At 42.3% G+C, this 17,702-nt stretch overlaps 1 protein-coding gene across 1 annotated transcript in view; it reads left to right on the top strand.

The window, feature by feature from the left end:
- The window catches only part of Agbl1 (AGBL carboxypeptidase 1), a 397,351-nt gene that overhangs the window by 133,600 nt on the left and 246,049 nt on the right, over positions 1–17,702 (top strand). The window contains exon 18 of the mRNA XM_048369043.1: positions 14,231–14,411. Coding sequence (XP_048225000.1) covers positions 14,231–14,411 — 181 coding nt within the window. The remainder of the gene's footprint in view (positions 1–14,230; positions 14,412–17,702) is intronic.

Genomic DNA, 17,702 nt, shown 5'->3' with positions numbered 1-17,702 from the left:
TGGCCAGTCCTGGGGCTTGGACTCAGGGCCTGAGCACTGTCCCTGGCTTCGTTTTGCTCAAGGCTAGCACTCTACCACTTGAGCCACAGTGCCACTTCTGGCTTTTTCTATATATGTGGGGCTGAGGAATTGAACCCAAGGCTTCATGTATGTGAGGCAAGCACTTTACCACTAGGCCATATTCCCAGCCCTGCAGCGAAGACTTTATACCGGTAGGTCTCAGTTTCCTATTTCTTTTTTTCATATTTGAACCTATCCCTCCTATTCTCCACCAGAGCCCACTGTCCACAAAGTCTGTTTCTTCCACACTTCCTGGAGTGCTCCCACTCCACCAGTGGCTCTTTCTTATAGCCCAGCCATCTGTGAATACACCTCATTCATGGGGTGAGTGCATTTAAATGGCTTACACATAAAAGGCAGGTTGCCAAGCAACTGGAAATCCAAAATACCCTTGTCAGGTGAGGCCAGTGAAGAAGTGACAGGCCACCTCACTGAGCTGTTTTCTTGATTGTCCCACTGGCCATCATGCTAGTCTGCATCCCATTTTCTGTTATTTATTTTCTCTCTCCCTCTTGTCACCTCTTGGGGGTGGTGGTGGAAACCAGCAGCCCCTCCCCCCGCCCCCCCCCCTGATCGAATTATAAAATACAATAGCTCCATTTAAGCCAAAGGATGGTCACCACAGCTGTCCATTCTGGTTGTGGGCAACTAGACAGCAAGATTATGTGTCCATCACCAACAAACCCCTATTCCGCAAACACCTCTAGATATTTCTTTAACTAACACACCTGGAATTATGACAGCGTTCCCTTCTAGTAAAACTTTCCACCTTTCAGAGCAATATTGTGGCTGTTAAAATTTCCTGGCATGGTTTCAATGCTCAGCTTGCTCTGCTGGCATGTCAGATGGTAACATATGATTTTTTTCTGGGTGTGTGTGTGGGGAAACTTCAGACTCCTGTTTCCTCCTCCTTTGTTGGTCCTCATCCCTGGGGACCATAATCTATTCATGGCGCTGTTCTCAATGGGTGGATTTTTCTGCAGTCTAGTTATCTGTTATCTTAAATAGCTGGATTGTGAGTGGATTGAGGTGGGACCAGGGATGGGGCAGGGATAAATCTAACATTCCTCCAAGATGCTGTGTCGGAGAGGTTTTCAGTTGGTCAAACTGAATTGTCCTATTATTTGACACTTCTCACTGCATGTGCTTGCTTCGTCTTCCCTTTAGTCTTCTCCTCTTTTCCTTGCTCTCTTTCACTCTGCAAGAAAAGGTCCACATAGTCTCTGTGACATGACTAGGAAAAGACTCTCCGCTTCTAGAGGAAGCTGCCATGGGAACCGGAAGCTGGCTCTTTCAAAGACTTGGCTTCCTTTGGGATTTCAAATACTACTTTTTTTTTTTTTTTGCCTGGCATGGGGGTGGAAAGTGGGACATGAAACACTGCACAGGAGACCTGGGAAGAGGATTCCCAGATTTTTAGAGTGAAGTCAATAGCTTTCTCCTCGTTCAAGTGTCTTTACTCTTAGTGCCTCATGGTATGCCTAAGTCAGGGGGGAAATGGAATGGCATAGCCCTGGGTTTAACAAGTTAGGAGTGATGGTTCTGTTGGTGACTGTGTCATGAGCCTTCCTGGTCTAGAGCCTTGACTGTTGTCTGCTCTGTGGCATCCACTAGGGACTGACCTCCATCCCTGGAGACCTATGGACCCTTCTTCTTTGAGCTTGAGGATGTTGGTTAATGCTTTCTTCCTGGCAGGATTAATTCTAGGGAGATGTGCAAAAGAGACAGTAGCACGGGCTTCATGGGAGCCAACAGATCTAAGGCAGTTGTTGCAAACATCCCCAATGGAGCTCAGTTGACAGATGGGGGTGGGGTGGGGGTGGGGTGGGGGTGGGGTGGATCCAGCTCCCCGGCATCTGCCTTCAATTTTCCTGATGTGATTACACATTTCTCACTGTTGTTTCTGCGCGTGGCAAATTTCTCAAACCCAATCCAAACAACCGTATTATTATGCCGGGTGTATTATGTATCATTAGAGCCCAGATGTATTATTTTTTATTTCCAGTCTATTATACAATAACGCTGTCTCCAGAAAAGAAGAAAAAAAAGTCTGTGTGGTTTCCCGGGATGAGAAGATGCCGGTGAATTCGAGGGTATTTATGCAGAGTCTGAAACTGTGATTGCAGATTCCATTACACCACTTCCTCTTGGTTATCTGAAAATTGCCCAGAAATAGATTTGCTGATTTTCTTTTCATTGGTACCCATTATATGAGACCACTTCCTTATGGTTCCGGCTGAAGGGGACAAAATAAGAAGGGAAAAAATACCTTTTGCAAAAAAATAATAATAAACGCTTGTTTGTAATATTGGGAAATCGAACTGTTTTATAAGAGAATGTCATGGAACAGAACTCCTTGAGGGTTTTTCTTTTGGGTGGGGGAAGCCTTATTTTATCCATTTTCTCAGTGTCTCAATGCATTCCATTGGAGGCTAGCAAGCTTGGTGTTAAGTGTGGTAAAAGATTTCTGTTAGAAACTTAGGAGAGGGTTGAGGTCTTTTTTTTTTTTTTGCCAGTCCTGGGCCTTGGACTCAGGGCCTGAGCACTGTCCCTGGCTTCTTCCCGCTCAAGGCTAGCACTCTGCCACCTGAGCCACAGCGCCCCTTCTGGCCGTTTTCCATACATGTGGTGCTGGGGAATCAAACCAAGAGCTTCATGTGTAGGAGGCAAGCACTCTTGCCACTAGGCCATATTCCCAGCCTGTTGAGGTTCTTTTTGACCCATGTCCTAGCCACAAATCATTCAAAGCTATCAAGGGTGTTCATTTCATACTCTGATAGTATGTAGAGCAGAAAGATCTTAGCACGCGTGTGTGTAAGAGACCTGTGAGCACACAGATCCTTCGTACCTGGGAAGAAATCTACTCCCCGGGATTGGGACCAGAGAGAGAGATCCAGGTAGACACTTGGCTTGTTCTGAAGCAGTTCATGAGCAGTATGGCCTGTTTCTTTCTGCCACCTGACTTTTGGCTGCTCAGCCTCTTTGGACTTGCACCCAAATATTGGAAAATGACCCGAGGGGAAAGGCCATGCCCTTTTTGTCTCCTGTTGGAAGCCCTGCTTAAAAGAAAATAGTACAGATGGGTATAAGCAAATTAAAGGAGGTTTAAATTATTGACCAAAATGTTTCGTTTTCATCTACCGTATTGCAGGTTGCCTTTGACAACCTTAGAACCTAGTTGTACAAGCTCCTAAGACAGCCTTTACTGGATGTGTCCAGGACTGAGACTTCCAGCCCTTTTTCATGTCCCCCCAATCCATCCATTGAGTGCCAGACAGAGCCACGCCCATCTCCCACTCATGGTTCACGTGGTATCTGGGGCCCATTTTCACCCCAGTGCATCATGTTTTGGTGTAACAGGATTCATTCCAGCACGCCTCTTAAAAAGACACAACCGAGAATTTACACAGGATGAAATGGCAAGAACACTGGGTGTTGATTCAGAAAACCTTTCTCCTTTCTAGCTCCAGTGGGGGGGGAAAGGAAGAGAATAATAATAGTGGTCTTGCCTGCTTTGCAGATTGGCTGCGAAAGGAATGATGTAGGGGTAAGGGCTCCTCGTGCAGGTGCTATAGAAACGTCACACACAGGCTCTGCCGTCGTTCTCCATGATGCAACAGAAATGGCCACATGATTTGCTAACCTGTCAGCTGTCCATCACCTGCCTCAGTACCGCATGCATTTCCAGGACTCCCTTCTGTTTTGCAATGTTGAAGGAAGTCTGTGAAACCAGAAATGAATTGGGACGAAGTGATGTAAACCTTTGAAGAGAAAGCAATCAAGTCATTATTGGGACATGTCGGGGGTCATCTCGCTTGGATATTTCAAGAGAATCAAAAGAAATGTTTAAAGAAATGAGCAGAACAAAACCAAACCAGAAAAACAATGAAAGAAAGTTTCAGAACTGGGCAATTTCCAGTGAGAACTTTCTTCCCTTCTTTTGGAAAAGACATAGAAAGAAGAAAGCCCCCAAATGCTAGTAATCAAATGCTAGTAATCAAACTAAGAGAACTAAGAGTAAGGAGCAGATGTATTTCTAGAGATGGTGAGGGCTGTTAAAATCAGTTTTTGCAGCTCCTCTTAACCCCGCCCCGACACTGGGAGAAACATGAAGAGAAACAGAAAACAGGCAATATGATTAAATGCCCACAAAAAATATTATTAAAACCAACTGCAAATGAGCTCATTTTCAGACATGCAAAAAACAAGACTATATATTTCTAGGGAGCAGACTTCTACAGGAAGGCATGTCAAAGGGTGATTTCCAGAAGAAAAATAAAGACAAAACAGAAAAAAAATCCCAAATCAAACAAAAATGAAACCTATAGAAATTTCTAGAACCAGCAAATAATGAAGAATAATTAGGAAGACATGTACAATTTAATCTAAGTTAATGTTGACTTCACAACACAACAAGTATGTCTTGAGGCTTTTAATACATAGAATGGAAATTAAAACATATTAGGGGATATTATGATAAGGGTGAAGGTATATCTTGTAATCCCCAAGGGAACAAACTCAAGAATAATAACATTATAGAGCTACTAAGGTAATCAAAGAGAAAAGGAGCAAAGGTGAGCAAACCACTGCCTCGTCATTTCAACTTACTGTAGGACAGGAAAGAAAATCGATCACACCATAGTGAGAACAAATGGAGAGTGAATAACAAAGTTATGTTGTAAAAGTTATGTATGGCATCAGTTACAATAGATGTAAATTAAATAAGTGCTCGAATTAAAAGCGTATCAAATTTGATAAAACATAATATCCAACTCTATGGTGCTTTGAGAGACAAGTACCTGTTGAGAAGTCACAAAAATTTAAGAAAGGGGCTGGGGATATGGCCTAGTGGCAAGAGTGCCTGCCTCGTATACAAGGGGCCCTGGGTTCGATTCCCTAGCACCACATATACAGAAAATGGCCAGAAGTGGCGCTGTGGCTCAAGTGGCAGAGTGCTAGCCTTGAGCAAAAAAGAAGCCAGGGACAGTGCTCAGGCCCTGAGTCCAAGCCCCAGGACTGGCAAAAAAAAAAAAAAATTAAGAAAATACATACAGAGTAAATACTAATAAGAGCAAAGTAGCATAGCTACATGAAGTACAAAGGAGACCTAAAGGCCAAATGCTTTTGGAGAAATAGATCTCATAGTGCTTAATTAATCAGGGAAATATGGAACTCTATACTGCATGTGATTAATTCATATAGTCTTTAATATAAATAAGGAATTGACAGCAGTGCAGGGTGAAATCAACCCACAATCATCTTTGAAGATTTTTTTTACACACCCCTCTGCAAGTCATAGGATGAATAGACATGATATCAGCAAGAATATAGAAAATACAAATACATCCATCCAACTTGACCTAATTGGCATAAAAGGAATATTACACCCAAAAACACTTTTTGGCACATGAATGATAGTTACAAAATGTCATATGTTAGGCCACTGATCTAAATTCCATCTTAGGGTTCCCTCCCCACCACCACCCCAAACTATAAAGGCAAAACAGAATGAAAGAAAGGAAAGATTAATATTAAGAAAGGGAATTAATGAAACAATTAAATAATGTCAATGAACCAGACTTGGCCTTAGACAAAGATATACAGTTTTAAATTCATTGTAAGACTGGTTAAAAATGAAATCGTGGTTCAAAGCCAGCCCAAGCAAAAAAGGCTGTGAGACTCTTATCTCCAATAAATATCTCCAACAAACTACTCAGAAAAAGCCACAAGTGGTGCTGTGGTTCAAGGGGGTAGAGCATTAGCCTTGACCACAAAGAGGCTCAGAGACAGTGCCCAAGCCCTGAGTTTAAGCCCAGGGACTGGCAAAAAATAAACAAACAAATCATCCCCTATGTCAGAAATATAGCAGAAACCCTTATGTATAACCAGAGAGATTTAAAAGTACATGTGAACAACTATAAAAATATAAATTACACTGTTTTGCAACTAATTACCAATTTGGCAAAGAAAGAAACTGAAAATCAAAACAGTTGAACTTGTCAGTACATAAATTGAACGTGCTCTGAGATAATTTGGGCTTGTCATTATATAAATTGGATTATTATTAAAATCATCTCATGAAATCGCAGGCCCAGATGGCTTCATGATAGAATTTTACCATACATTTCAGGAAGAAGTACTTCCAAACTGAATAAATCTCCCACAGAAGAGAAAAAAGGGGAAGTAGTTTCCAGCTCATCCTGACCTTGTTGTCTGACAAGGGCATTGCACAAAAGACAAATTATCAGCCAACTTTTCCTGGGAGACATAGATGCAAAAATCCTAAAGAAACAATTGAATCCAGAATTATGTTGAAAGATAATATTTCATAATCCAATTGGTTTTATTCCAGGAAAGCACAGTGCTGTAACTACAAAAAAAAATCACTTGGTGGTGAAATAAAAAAAGATTTGTTTCAAAGTCATCTTGGGAAAGCAGTGGTGGAACAAACAGAATGTCTGTGAGCTGATCATCGTTAAATACATTTGCATATGCTCAGGGTTTGTTTTTTTTTTTTTTTGTAAGAGAATTAAAAATCAAGAAACCAATCTAATATACCACATTAAGAAATAAAGGAGAAAGCCTTGTATTTATTTCAGTATTGGGGGGAAAAATCACTTGAATGCATGTGACATAATTTAAACCTAAAACTCTGAGGAAGAAACAAGGAGTCGGCTTCCTGGTAGAATGTTTAACTCACATGCCAGAGGATCTGGTTTGATCAAATCCAGAATCTTAAAACAAAAACAGAATGTCAGAAATAGTCCTCTCAAGTACCAAGACCATGCTTTTAGCTGCAAATGACAATAATCTTATTTCCTTGGTACTTCCTGTTCTTATTTCCACATCTCCTTCCTCACCCCCTGGCCTTCCCCTGAGGTTGGTGGTTTGTTTGTTTGTTTTTGAAATCTTTTTTATCTTTACATCACCATTTGTTTTCATGACCTGTTCTTCTACCTTTGAACCAAAATGCTGACTGTTTTTATTTTATTTTATTTTTTAGCTCCGATGAGAAGTCCCATCTGCTCCCATCTTTCTATCATGATTTTCTGGGGTGTTTTCTAAACTTAACTGGACTCCAAACTCCTACATACCTTGCAAAGCTCAGAAGAAGCAGGAACAAACCCAGCTTCGCAACTCTGTTCCTCCTTCGGCCTTTAGGATAACCACAGATTCAGCCCCATTTAGTCACTCTTTCTAGGGGATGATGACCTGGGTGGTTTTCAAGGATTATCAATTTAGGCTTTCCTCTCTCTAGTACTCCATTCCTGTGTTCAACCAGTAAATGCTTGAACTTGATAAACTAGACCTTAGGTAAACATCAACTTCCTCTTTTGTGGTACCCCATTATTTGGAAATACATTGCCTTTAGAAAAATGGAAATACTTTTCTCTTTTCCTATTTAGTTTTTTTGGGGGTACAAGAGGTTGAATTCAGGGCCCTGAGCCTACTATAAGACAGGCAACTCTACTTCTTGGGACAAACCCTCAGTGCTCTTGGCTTTTGTTATTTTTTAAAAATTAATTTTTTTTTGTTTATGTGGCACCAAGGAATCAAACCCAGTGCATTATGCATGCTAGGCAAGCACTCTACCACTAAGCCACATTCCCAGCCTCTTTTGTTATTTTTGCTACAGGCTCTTAGGTGTATGTTCAGCCAACCTAGACAGTAATCTACCTATTTATGCTTCCTCTGTAGCTAAGATGACAAATGTGTGCTGCTGTGGCCAGCTAGTGGATTGATGGTAAAAGGATCTCGAGTTTATGCCTGGGCTGGCTTGTAATCTTCATCTCCCTCATTTCTGCCTCCTGAGTAGCTAGGATGATAGGCACGAACCATCAATGCCCAGCTCCGGGATGTTATTTTCTAAAGAGACCAAACAGCCCAGCTAGGGTAAAGAAAACATGAAAATCACACAAACGAACTCCAAATACAGATGCATCTCTATGTATAGAGACATTTTTCCCTTCTAAACAGATGCTATCTTTCTATATTGCAACACTGTTTTCTTCTATTCACTATCTTATCACAGACATTTTCTGTGTCAACAGAAAAAATAACATGCCGATTTTAATGGCTACATAGTATTCTGCTTCTTCTATCAATTCCTAGTTGCCTATGGGTGAATATTTGTGTCTTTTCCAGTTGTGTGCATTCCTATAACATAATGTGCCCCACAAATATCATAACAAATATCCCTGATATCACTGGATAGTAATTCTCTGGGCACTAATCTTCTGCTACCAGAGAATTATTCATTTCCCTGAGTTGGGGGGAGGGGGAGGAGAGAAATCATTATTTCTCTTGGAATTGGTACTCCCCTATGGGATGTCAGTATGAACTTTAATATTACACTGTTGAAAGGAAGAAGGAAGAAATGTATGGGTGTTTATATAATGGAGTACACACATGAATCGTCATCACACTTCTCCAGTTTTTACTCAGCTACTCATTGGCTGGGAGCTTCATATCTCTTAGGCATTATTACGTTTCTTACTCATTCCTAATTTCTCTTTACAAATGTCATCACCACTGAGGTATACCCAGAGTATAATTATTTTGATCATTAGGAGATAGCTAAACCATGGCTTCTGTCATAGTCGGGGATTGTCTCTTGGATGGATGTTAAAGGTATCAGAGACGGGTCCCTAAGATTGAAATCATCTCAAGGAGAAAGCCCATGGTGCTGTGTAAGGTGTGCTATCTCCAGATGATATCAATAACAGGTCCTCTGGGGTGCCATTTTGCTGATACAACCAGATGGTCCTATAAGTTTAACTCATCGAGATGACTGTCAAATTGTCCCTAAATCACAAAGAGGAAAAACCAGCTTGAAAGGGCTGCAAGGCTGCTTGCTACTTCACTAGAGCTCATATCTGTTCTGATTTGTTTCTTCAGGATGTTCAACTAACAAGCGAGGTCTTGCGGTATATTATCAGGTTATCAACTCCACTCTCTGGAGGAAGGAGAGAAATGCATTGTGGGTGGTCTCTCTGTAAGAGCTTGGCATGGGGCTCCTCAACGAAGGCATTCACTGTCATGGGGGTACATTAGGCAGTGGAAACCAACCCACCCCGACAATATAAGTGTTTGGTTGGTGTAAGAAAACAACATTTACAAGCGCTTACACTTTTTTCCCCTTTAAATTCCTTCTGACTGGGTTAGGAGCCTTTAGTATTGTTATCGAATGTGTGGCAAATGAACACGGTTCAAAAATCACAGAGAGAGTGATAGGGAATTACAGAATGGAAAATAAGCTACTGATTGGGTCTGCATTCATCAAGCCTCTTTATTCTGCAACAAGCTTTTTTATTGAATGCCAACACAGCTTGCTTTGAAAGGAGCCGAAGTGACTGTGAGCAAAGAAGCTGGAGTGGGGAACGTTGACCTCTAGTTAATTTCTACTGTGCTCTGCTAGCTTGCTGTATGTCCTGCGTGCTTATTTATAAAGTTCCAGTTGGCCAGTGAATTCCTTGTGTTATATAAGACACACTTATCTCACTATGAATTGCTATTGCTATTGTCTTGCTCCCACCCACCCACCCACTCACCCACCCAATTCCCAGGTTGAAATTCTAACCCTAAAAGTCATGGTATTTGCACTGGATGGGCTCTGGGAAATGAATGTGGCATGGAAGGGTAGGAATGAGATTAGTGCCTTTATAAAAAGAATCCTTGGGGATCTCCCCCGTCCCTTCTGCCATTTAGATGGGCATACCCATCCCCAAACCAAGATCTCAACAAGACACCAAATCTGTCCGTGGCTTTGATCAGACTTTAGCCCTCAGAACGGTGACAGATACATTTGTGTTGCCCATCAGCTGCCCCCAATAGGTGGTGTGCTGTGATCATTTTCTGGATGGACTGAGAGAGAATTTCTGGGTCTCCACGTCTTTAAAAAAATGTATGTGTCATCTTACGTAGAAAATGGTGGTGCTGGAGTGTGAGCCCCAGAGATGGGGACCTACAATTTGTTCTCTAATATACTGTGCAGCTGTCTCTGGCTCATTCGGTGAATGCATTCTCTATGATTGTGTCAGAGTTGTTCTTCTAAACTGCAGTCTTCAGCATATCTTTCTTCCGATGGAAAGCCATCACTGGCTCCCCCTTCTAGGTAAAGTAGTAACTTCAATAGTTCTTTTCTCCAGAAAACGATTAACTATTAAACCATACCATATCTTCTCATTACAGTGAATGCTTTTCTGCTCTAGAAAGTGCATCTGGATGTATGTAATTCAAAATCATACGGGTTTAAACCCGATCTTATATTTCTATGTCAGACTAAAGGTTAATGGAAACCTAAGTGTGTGTAATAACCCAGAAAATAGCAGTTTATTGTTCTCATATCCAGAAATATTGAAGAAGATGGTAACTTTTATTTTTTGGTCGGTTGTGGGTCTTGAACTCGGGGCCTGCTCAGGACTAGTGCTCCACCACTTACAGCTACAGCTCCATTTCTGGTTTTTGAATAGTTTATTGGAGATAAGAGTCTCATGGGGACTTTCTGGCCCAGGTTGACTTTGAACCCTGATTCTCAGATCTCAGCCTCCTGAGTAGCTAGGATTCTAGGCGTGAGCCACCAGCACCTGGCAAAAATTTTTTAGGAACCCCTAGCTTTTCTTCATTTATGGTCACGGTATGTAAAAGGTTATTGCCACATGGTTCTCTCACTTGAAGATCTTAAGTCAATGAGTAGAATAGGAACAGGAGAGGATGAGGACAAGGTAACACAAGTGAATGTTTGTTTGCCAGAAACTATCTCCTTTATAGATCTTTCCAGAAAGATTCACTCCCATCTGGTGTTTTATATCCCATTGGCCACTGGTTCATTGCATGGAAATGCCTACATATAAAAGGATCCTTGAAGCTAGTTTAATCCAAATAAATCTTGTTCTCTGTCCCAATCAGGGGTCTGTTCATTAGAAAGAAGGGGAGGGAAGGGCCAGCAACCCACAGTTTGGAGGGAAGGGCCTGCTAGCAACCTACAGTTTGCACCCTGCATGCTATCCCCAAGAAATGCTTACTTATACTTTCCTAGATTGCGATGACCCTATAGTGTGCTTCATGACCAATGGCAGAATGTGGCATGCTGGCTTTGTTGTTGAGAATGTCTGGCAGGAAAACTCAATCCCAAACAAAGTCTATGAAGAGGAATCTTGACCCATTGGACAACCATCCTACTTTACTCAGTTCATGTTCTGTTTGCTTGTTTGTTTTTTGCCAGTCCTGGGGCTTAAACTCAGGGCCTGAGCACTGTCCCTGACTTCTTTTGGCTCCACAGTGCCACTTCCGGCTTTTTCTATATACATGGTGCTGCGGAATCCAACCCAGGGCTTCATATATACCAGGCAAGCACTCTACCACTAGGCCATATCCCCAGTCCCTCAATTCATGTTCCACCACCTCTAGCCCTTTGCTTTAGCCACAGGTGAATTCTTATTTTTGAGTTTGGAGTGCATTGACTCTCCTTTGTAGTGTGTGTATGTGTGTGTATGTGTCTTTTTCTCTACTCAGCAGATCCTTTTGTATCTGGTAAGAGATACTTTTTTATTCTGTGAGATTCCCCAGTCCAAATCCCATCACATCTCTGGCCGTATCCTTAACTTTCTCAGTCAGATCTATTTTGGGGGCCTGTGCATGGCTCTGTTAGCTCGCTTGTCACTATTTTCTTGTGTATTTGTCATGGCTGACAAATGATACGGTTGCTTAGAGAACAAAGAATATAATTTACTGGACTTTTTCCACCCCATGTCTTGTGTTCCACAGTTCCTGGAATGTGTTCAAGACACCTGCTCAAGGGAAAGTACAACAAGCTACCTCTCACGTGTAAATGACCTACAAGGAATTGAAGCAAAATTCTTACCATAGCCAGTAAAAATACATTGATTTAGTCAGGCTGTTATCCCAGCCCTCACAAAGCTGAAGCAGAAACAAGAGTTTTAGGTCAGTCGTGGCTACATAGTGAGACCCTATTTCAAGAAAGAAAGGATGTATTGATCTATGTCCCTTGAATCTAAACCTGAGTAAATTAATAGCTGTTGGCAGAGATCTGTTGGGTGAAGTTTTTTTTTGGAAGGGGGAACACCCCACAAATATGGTGATAATATGATTTGTTGGAGTTCATTTCTTTGGTAGAAAAATCTTTCTTAACTACAAATGGAGCGAATAGTCCCCTTTCTATGTTCATGATGTTTAAAATTGTATTTACTTCTATTTGACACACATGAGGGAAACTATACTTGTCTTTCCAAGTCTGGCTTATTTTCTCAGCATGATGATCTCTAGTCCATCCATTTTCCTGCTCAAAACATGATTTTCTCTTTTCTTTTCTTGTTGCAGTCATGGGGCTTGAACTCAGGATCTGGGCACTGCCCCTGGGCTCTTTTGCACAAGGCTAGCACTCTACCACTTAGAGCCACAGTGGCACTTCTGGCTTTTGAGTGATTCTTTTGAGATAAGAGTCTCACAAGGACTTTTCTGCCTGGGTTGGCTTTGAATTGCGATCCTCAGATCTCAGCCTCCTCAGTAGCTAGGATGACAGGCTCCAGGCGAGTACATTTCTTTTGAAGAGTATTACTCATTTTCTCTCCACTTTTCTCCTGAGCCCCCTCCCACAAGTTGTATCATTCATTTCCAACATACTGTAATAGTGAATATCACTGGTGAATTAGTTCACCTCTTGTCCCTCCATTCCTGTGCTCCCCTCGACCCTCCCTAAAATTTACATGCAAGACAAAAAGGACAGAGATTAAAAGCAGCAACAAAAGGGGCAAAACAAGAAACGAAAAGCAAAAATCACAAAGAGTAAAATGAAATAATAAAACCTTTTGTGTCCAATTCTTGGAGTTCATTTCAATCAACATCATTTTATATGATCCTATACACATAGTTACTGAGCCTTTGGGGTCCTCGCCTAAAAATAGCCTCCTTTGTTCTTACTGGGTGAATATTTAGGGTTCTGTTTAATTTAGCATGTCCAAGTGTAATTGTTTGTCTTTTACCATCCTTTGTGGTTTATGTACAGATTTTACCATACTTTTGTGGTTTACTTAATACAAATGAGGGAAAGCATGCAGGAACATGATTGTCTGCACCTTTTTATGGCTGAATAGCACTTCACTGTGTATACATGCCAAATGCATCTATTCCTTAAGTGATGGGCATTTAAACCAATCCGGTGACTCACATCCTTAGCTTTCTTGAGGGTAGCCATTCTGACTGGGGTGGGATGGCACCTCTGTGGTAGGTTGGCACTTCTGTGAAGGCTTATGTTGTTGACTGTGTCTTTCTTTTTACATCTATACATTGGCGTTTGGATTTCTTCATTAGAAATATGTCTGTTTTGTTCAGACAGTGTCATGACACTATAATTCTCTAGATTCTTTCTATCCACAAAGGCAAGTGAGACAAGTCCATGGCTCCATTATCAGGCTATCTGTCCTCCATGAGATCTCTTCAGTGAATAGTACACTCCCTGTGACTGGCAGAGGCGACTCGCCTGATCTCCTTTGCAAGGTGAAGAAAGTATTGTGCTGCCAAGGTCAAATGCTTCCTGTCTCACTTCTGTTAAATTGCAGATTGAGCTTCAGATCAGAGTCCCCAGTACATCCTTCCAGTTGGGGAAAGAGAGGGCCACCCTCTCCATCTCTCATGTTTTTCACTTGAGGAAGGAGGGAACTAATTAATATGTGCTGAATGGCACAAAATTATTTATACCGAACACATTATGTTTTCATCTTTTGGTGTCCCTAGTGACCACATGGGGGTTGCTGATCCTGTCCTCATTTTACAGATGAAGAAAGAGCCTCTGATCATATCGATTAAAATGTTGGCCTAAAATCTTAGAGATAAGAGTCAGTCTCAGACCTGTGAGTTCCAGCGTCATGTGTTATAATGGAGCCCGGAGAGCTGATTTGTTCCGCACAGTCTTCTTTTCATACCAAGCAGCCTTGAGCATGTTCTTTATACTCCCCTGAGTCTTGAAGACTGTAGAAGGCAAGGAGGTAGAAGATGGGTAATGACAGGTCAGATCTGTGTATCAGTGAACAAGCCTGTTTAGAACTCTTTGCCGGTCAGGTGCCATCCTGACTCCCTAGAGACTTATCGCTACGGAAATGGAAAGGGCATCCAGATACTTAGATGCAACTCTATTGTGTCTCCCTTTCCTCAGGTCATCGCCCCTATCAGGTGATCACCGCCAGAGTTCACCCTGGAGAGAGCAATGCCAGCTGGGTGGTGAAGGGGACCTTGGAGTTCCTGGTGAGCGAGGACCCAGTGGCGAAGCTCTTGAGGGAAAACTTCATCTTCAAGATCATCCCCATGCTCAACCCAGATGGGGTCATCCATGGCAAGTATGTCAGTCACCCCCCTGGCCCATCCCTTACCCGCGCTCATGTGACCATTAGTAACTCATTGCGTTCTCAAACAAGGGCTGTGATTGGGAAAGCCTTGCTGTGACAGAAATCAGTTCCTTTGTGAGGGGTTTGCCGGGTGCAAGGAATGGCCCATCTTGTATACATGAGTATGCCAAGGTCTGGGTATTTCTTTGGATACAAAGGTATAATATCACAGGCAGCTAATGTTAAAGGAAACAAGCTAGTCCAACACTCCTCTTTTCCAATGGAGGTCCAGCATCATCCAATGGCTTGCCTAAGTGTGGCAAATTCAGGAAACTCTGTATGTGATTCCTGTGCTTTCATTGACTTATTAATGTTCTGCTATAGAGTGAGTCTTGACTGTCAATTATATTTTACTGGATTCTAGATGTGACTTTAAAACAAGGGTGTGGGTTGAGGTAAATGGAATGTTGGCTGGGAAAGGGAAGATTGGAGTATTTGCTTCTCTGTTCCTGGGGGGGATGGTGACTTCTGGCTTTGTCTGATGAGGTCTGTTGAGAAGGGTCTGCATCCTCAGAGTTTGTGAATGGAGGTTAAAAGGAGTTTCTAGAGTCACATGGCCTAGGAATGGGTGTGGCCAAACTTACACTGACTCACAAATACCTGTAGCAAAGTGTGTAGGCAGAGTCAAAGCTGCCTTTCTGCTGTGATTGATGATGATGGTGATGATGATGATGATGATGATGATGATGATTGCCAGTCCTGGGGCTTGAACTCCAGGGCTGGGCATTGTCCCTGAGCTTCTTTTTGCTCACGATTAGCACTCTACCACTTGAGCCATGATGCCGTTTCTGGCTTTATCTGTGTATGTGGTACTGAGGAATTGAACCCGGGGCTTTATGCATGCTAGCCAAGTACTGTACCGCTAAACCACGTATGGGAATGGCCATCATATACTTTGAAAAGGAAAATATGCTCAGCAGAAAATACTGAAAGAAAAAGTCAATCCATGATACATATGAACATTTTACAATCTAAATGATTACTTGCAATTCTAATTTTCCTTCATAAAGAAGGAGAAACACAAGTTTAAACATTGAGAAGATAAAGCAATACTAAGTAATACAAAAATAAAATGAGAATTATTAAAACAAACAAAAGCCCTCCAAAGCTGAACTCAGTAGGATGAGGTCTGAAGATCAATATTTGGAGCCAGTCTGGGCAGGAAGGACCATATGACTTTTATCTCCAATTAACCACTAAAAAAAGCTGGTAGTAGAGCTGTCGTTCAAGTGATAGAGCACCATCTTTGAGCAAAAGAGCTCAGGGACAGCACCCAGGTCCTGGATTCAAGCCCCAGGACCAGCCCATAAACATGCACACAACACACAAAACCCACTAAAAAGAAAACAAAAACTCTACTGTTAAAATGAAAAAAATAAATAAGAACGATTGTTAAATTTCTGTAACTGAGGAAAGTAAATATTAATAGTTCAGAACAGACTACACTTCCAAAGGCTAAGCATCAAATGAAGATAAGTTAAAAAGGTTAAAAATGAGAAGACAATGTTCCATAAGGAAGGCATACATTATAAATGATGAAGCACAAATATGCCAAGCAACGTCAAATGTAGAGTAATCAAACCTACAGATTGTAAAAAGAAAATTATCATGGCTACAAAAAAGAAGGTACTTATGTGTTCTAATAGATCAAGGCCTTCTAGCTTAGCATTTCCCAGTTGCGTGCGTGTGTGTGTGTGTGTGTGTGTGTGTGTGTGTGTGTATTATATAGATTGTAAAGGTGAGATACAGAGGGGTTACACTTACATAAATCAGGTGAGTGCATTTCCTTTTGGACAATGTCACCACTTCTCATGCTCTCTTCTAATTTTCCCCACCCACAAATTGTACAATTCATTTTCAACATCCAAGTCCAGTGAGGACCACTGCTGAACACCTCTGGGACATGAGTGCAAGGTGCCTTCAAGCTTGAAGTGGCCAAGGATTTCCCTGCTGTCTGTTCTCAGCCCAGGTGGTTGGAGAAAAGTTTCACGAGATGTCTGCAGGGATGCTGTCCTATTCCCACACTTTTCTCATTCTCCTTGGCTCATTTCTGAAGGTTCTCCTCCCTCAGAATCACCCGGGGCCAGCAATGAATGGGCAGGGCACTGGACTCTGGAGTTGTAACTCAGATTTGGAAGTGTGTCTGTTCCATGACCTGCTCAACTTTTCTCTTCTCCTTGTACAAGAAGACAGGAGGGCTCCTGAGCCCACTGTGATATTCAAGCTCAGGACTTTCAGATGCTTGCACCTCTGAATTCGAGGCCTGTGTAGGTCACTGGTGTAAAGGTTGCTGTGCTCTCTGTGATGGAGCAGCCTCTTGGTTGGGATGGGGGAGGGGGCCCATGCTATCTGGCCTCCCCCCTGGTAGCTTTGTGCTCCCACATGGCCGGGCAGCTTCTGTCGGTGACATAGCCATTCATCATCATTATGATTTATGATGACTCAAATTACCCTGCTCATTTATAGAATGGCTTTCATCATGGAGCTCCAGGCACTTGGGTCTTGCAAGCACACTTGGCTGGGAGGAATCTGGAAATGATGGCCTCCTTTTTCCACAGATAGGGAGGGACGTGCCCGGGTCATAGCACGGAATTGCCATGGGAAGACTTGAGACTGCTGGGGATTTGGGGTGTATTATAACAAAAGTCCTGGAAAGTCTCAGTCACTGAGAGCTCTTTGTAGGACCTAATTTCAGTGCGTGGTTCAATCTAACTTCTACCTGAACTCCAGCTTTGGTGGGCATTTCTCCTTCAGGTCATACCCACGCTGTTGTGGGTCATTAAGGTAGGTTTGGTTTGGGTTTTGCTTTGCCCACAAGAGGCAGATTCTCTCATGAGACAACCTATGGGGGAAAAAACCCCCACAAAAAGCTTAAAATCAAATTTCCCTTCTCTGTGTGTGAACTGGCCCATGTAAAGTTCTCTGGAACGTTGTGTGTGGGGGATGGCTGCGGATGTTCTGAGATTTGCTTTCCCTGGACCTATGGTTAGTCACAAACTTTTTAAAAGTGATATAGCTTCCCAGTGGGCCCTCTGAATAGCGGTGAGACAGTGCAGAAAGACCAGAGAACCTAAACTTGAATTTGGCACTTGTAACCTCCCAGACGGGGGCTTTTTAGAATTTCACAATGAATCACAGGCCTCCGTGGGACATGTGAGAATGTGTAGAAGTGGGGTTGTGTCGTTTTGTGGGGATGGAGATGGGGTCTCTTGTGATGGCTGGGAGGTTTCAGTAACAGTGGAC

Source organism: Perognathus longimembris, chromosome 20 (genome assembly GCF_023159225.1).
Source record: "Perognathus longimembris pacificus isolate PPM17 chromosome 20, ASM2315922v1, whole genome shotgun sequence".
NCBI lineage: Eukaryota > Metazoa > Chordata > Mammalia > Rodentia > Heteromyidae > Perognathus > Perognathus longimembris.
The sequence above is the reverse complement of the archived record's forward strand: the minus strand, read 5'-3'. Positions and strand labels throughout refer to the sequence as shown.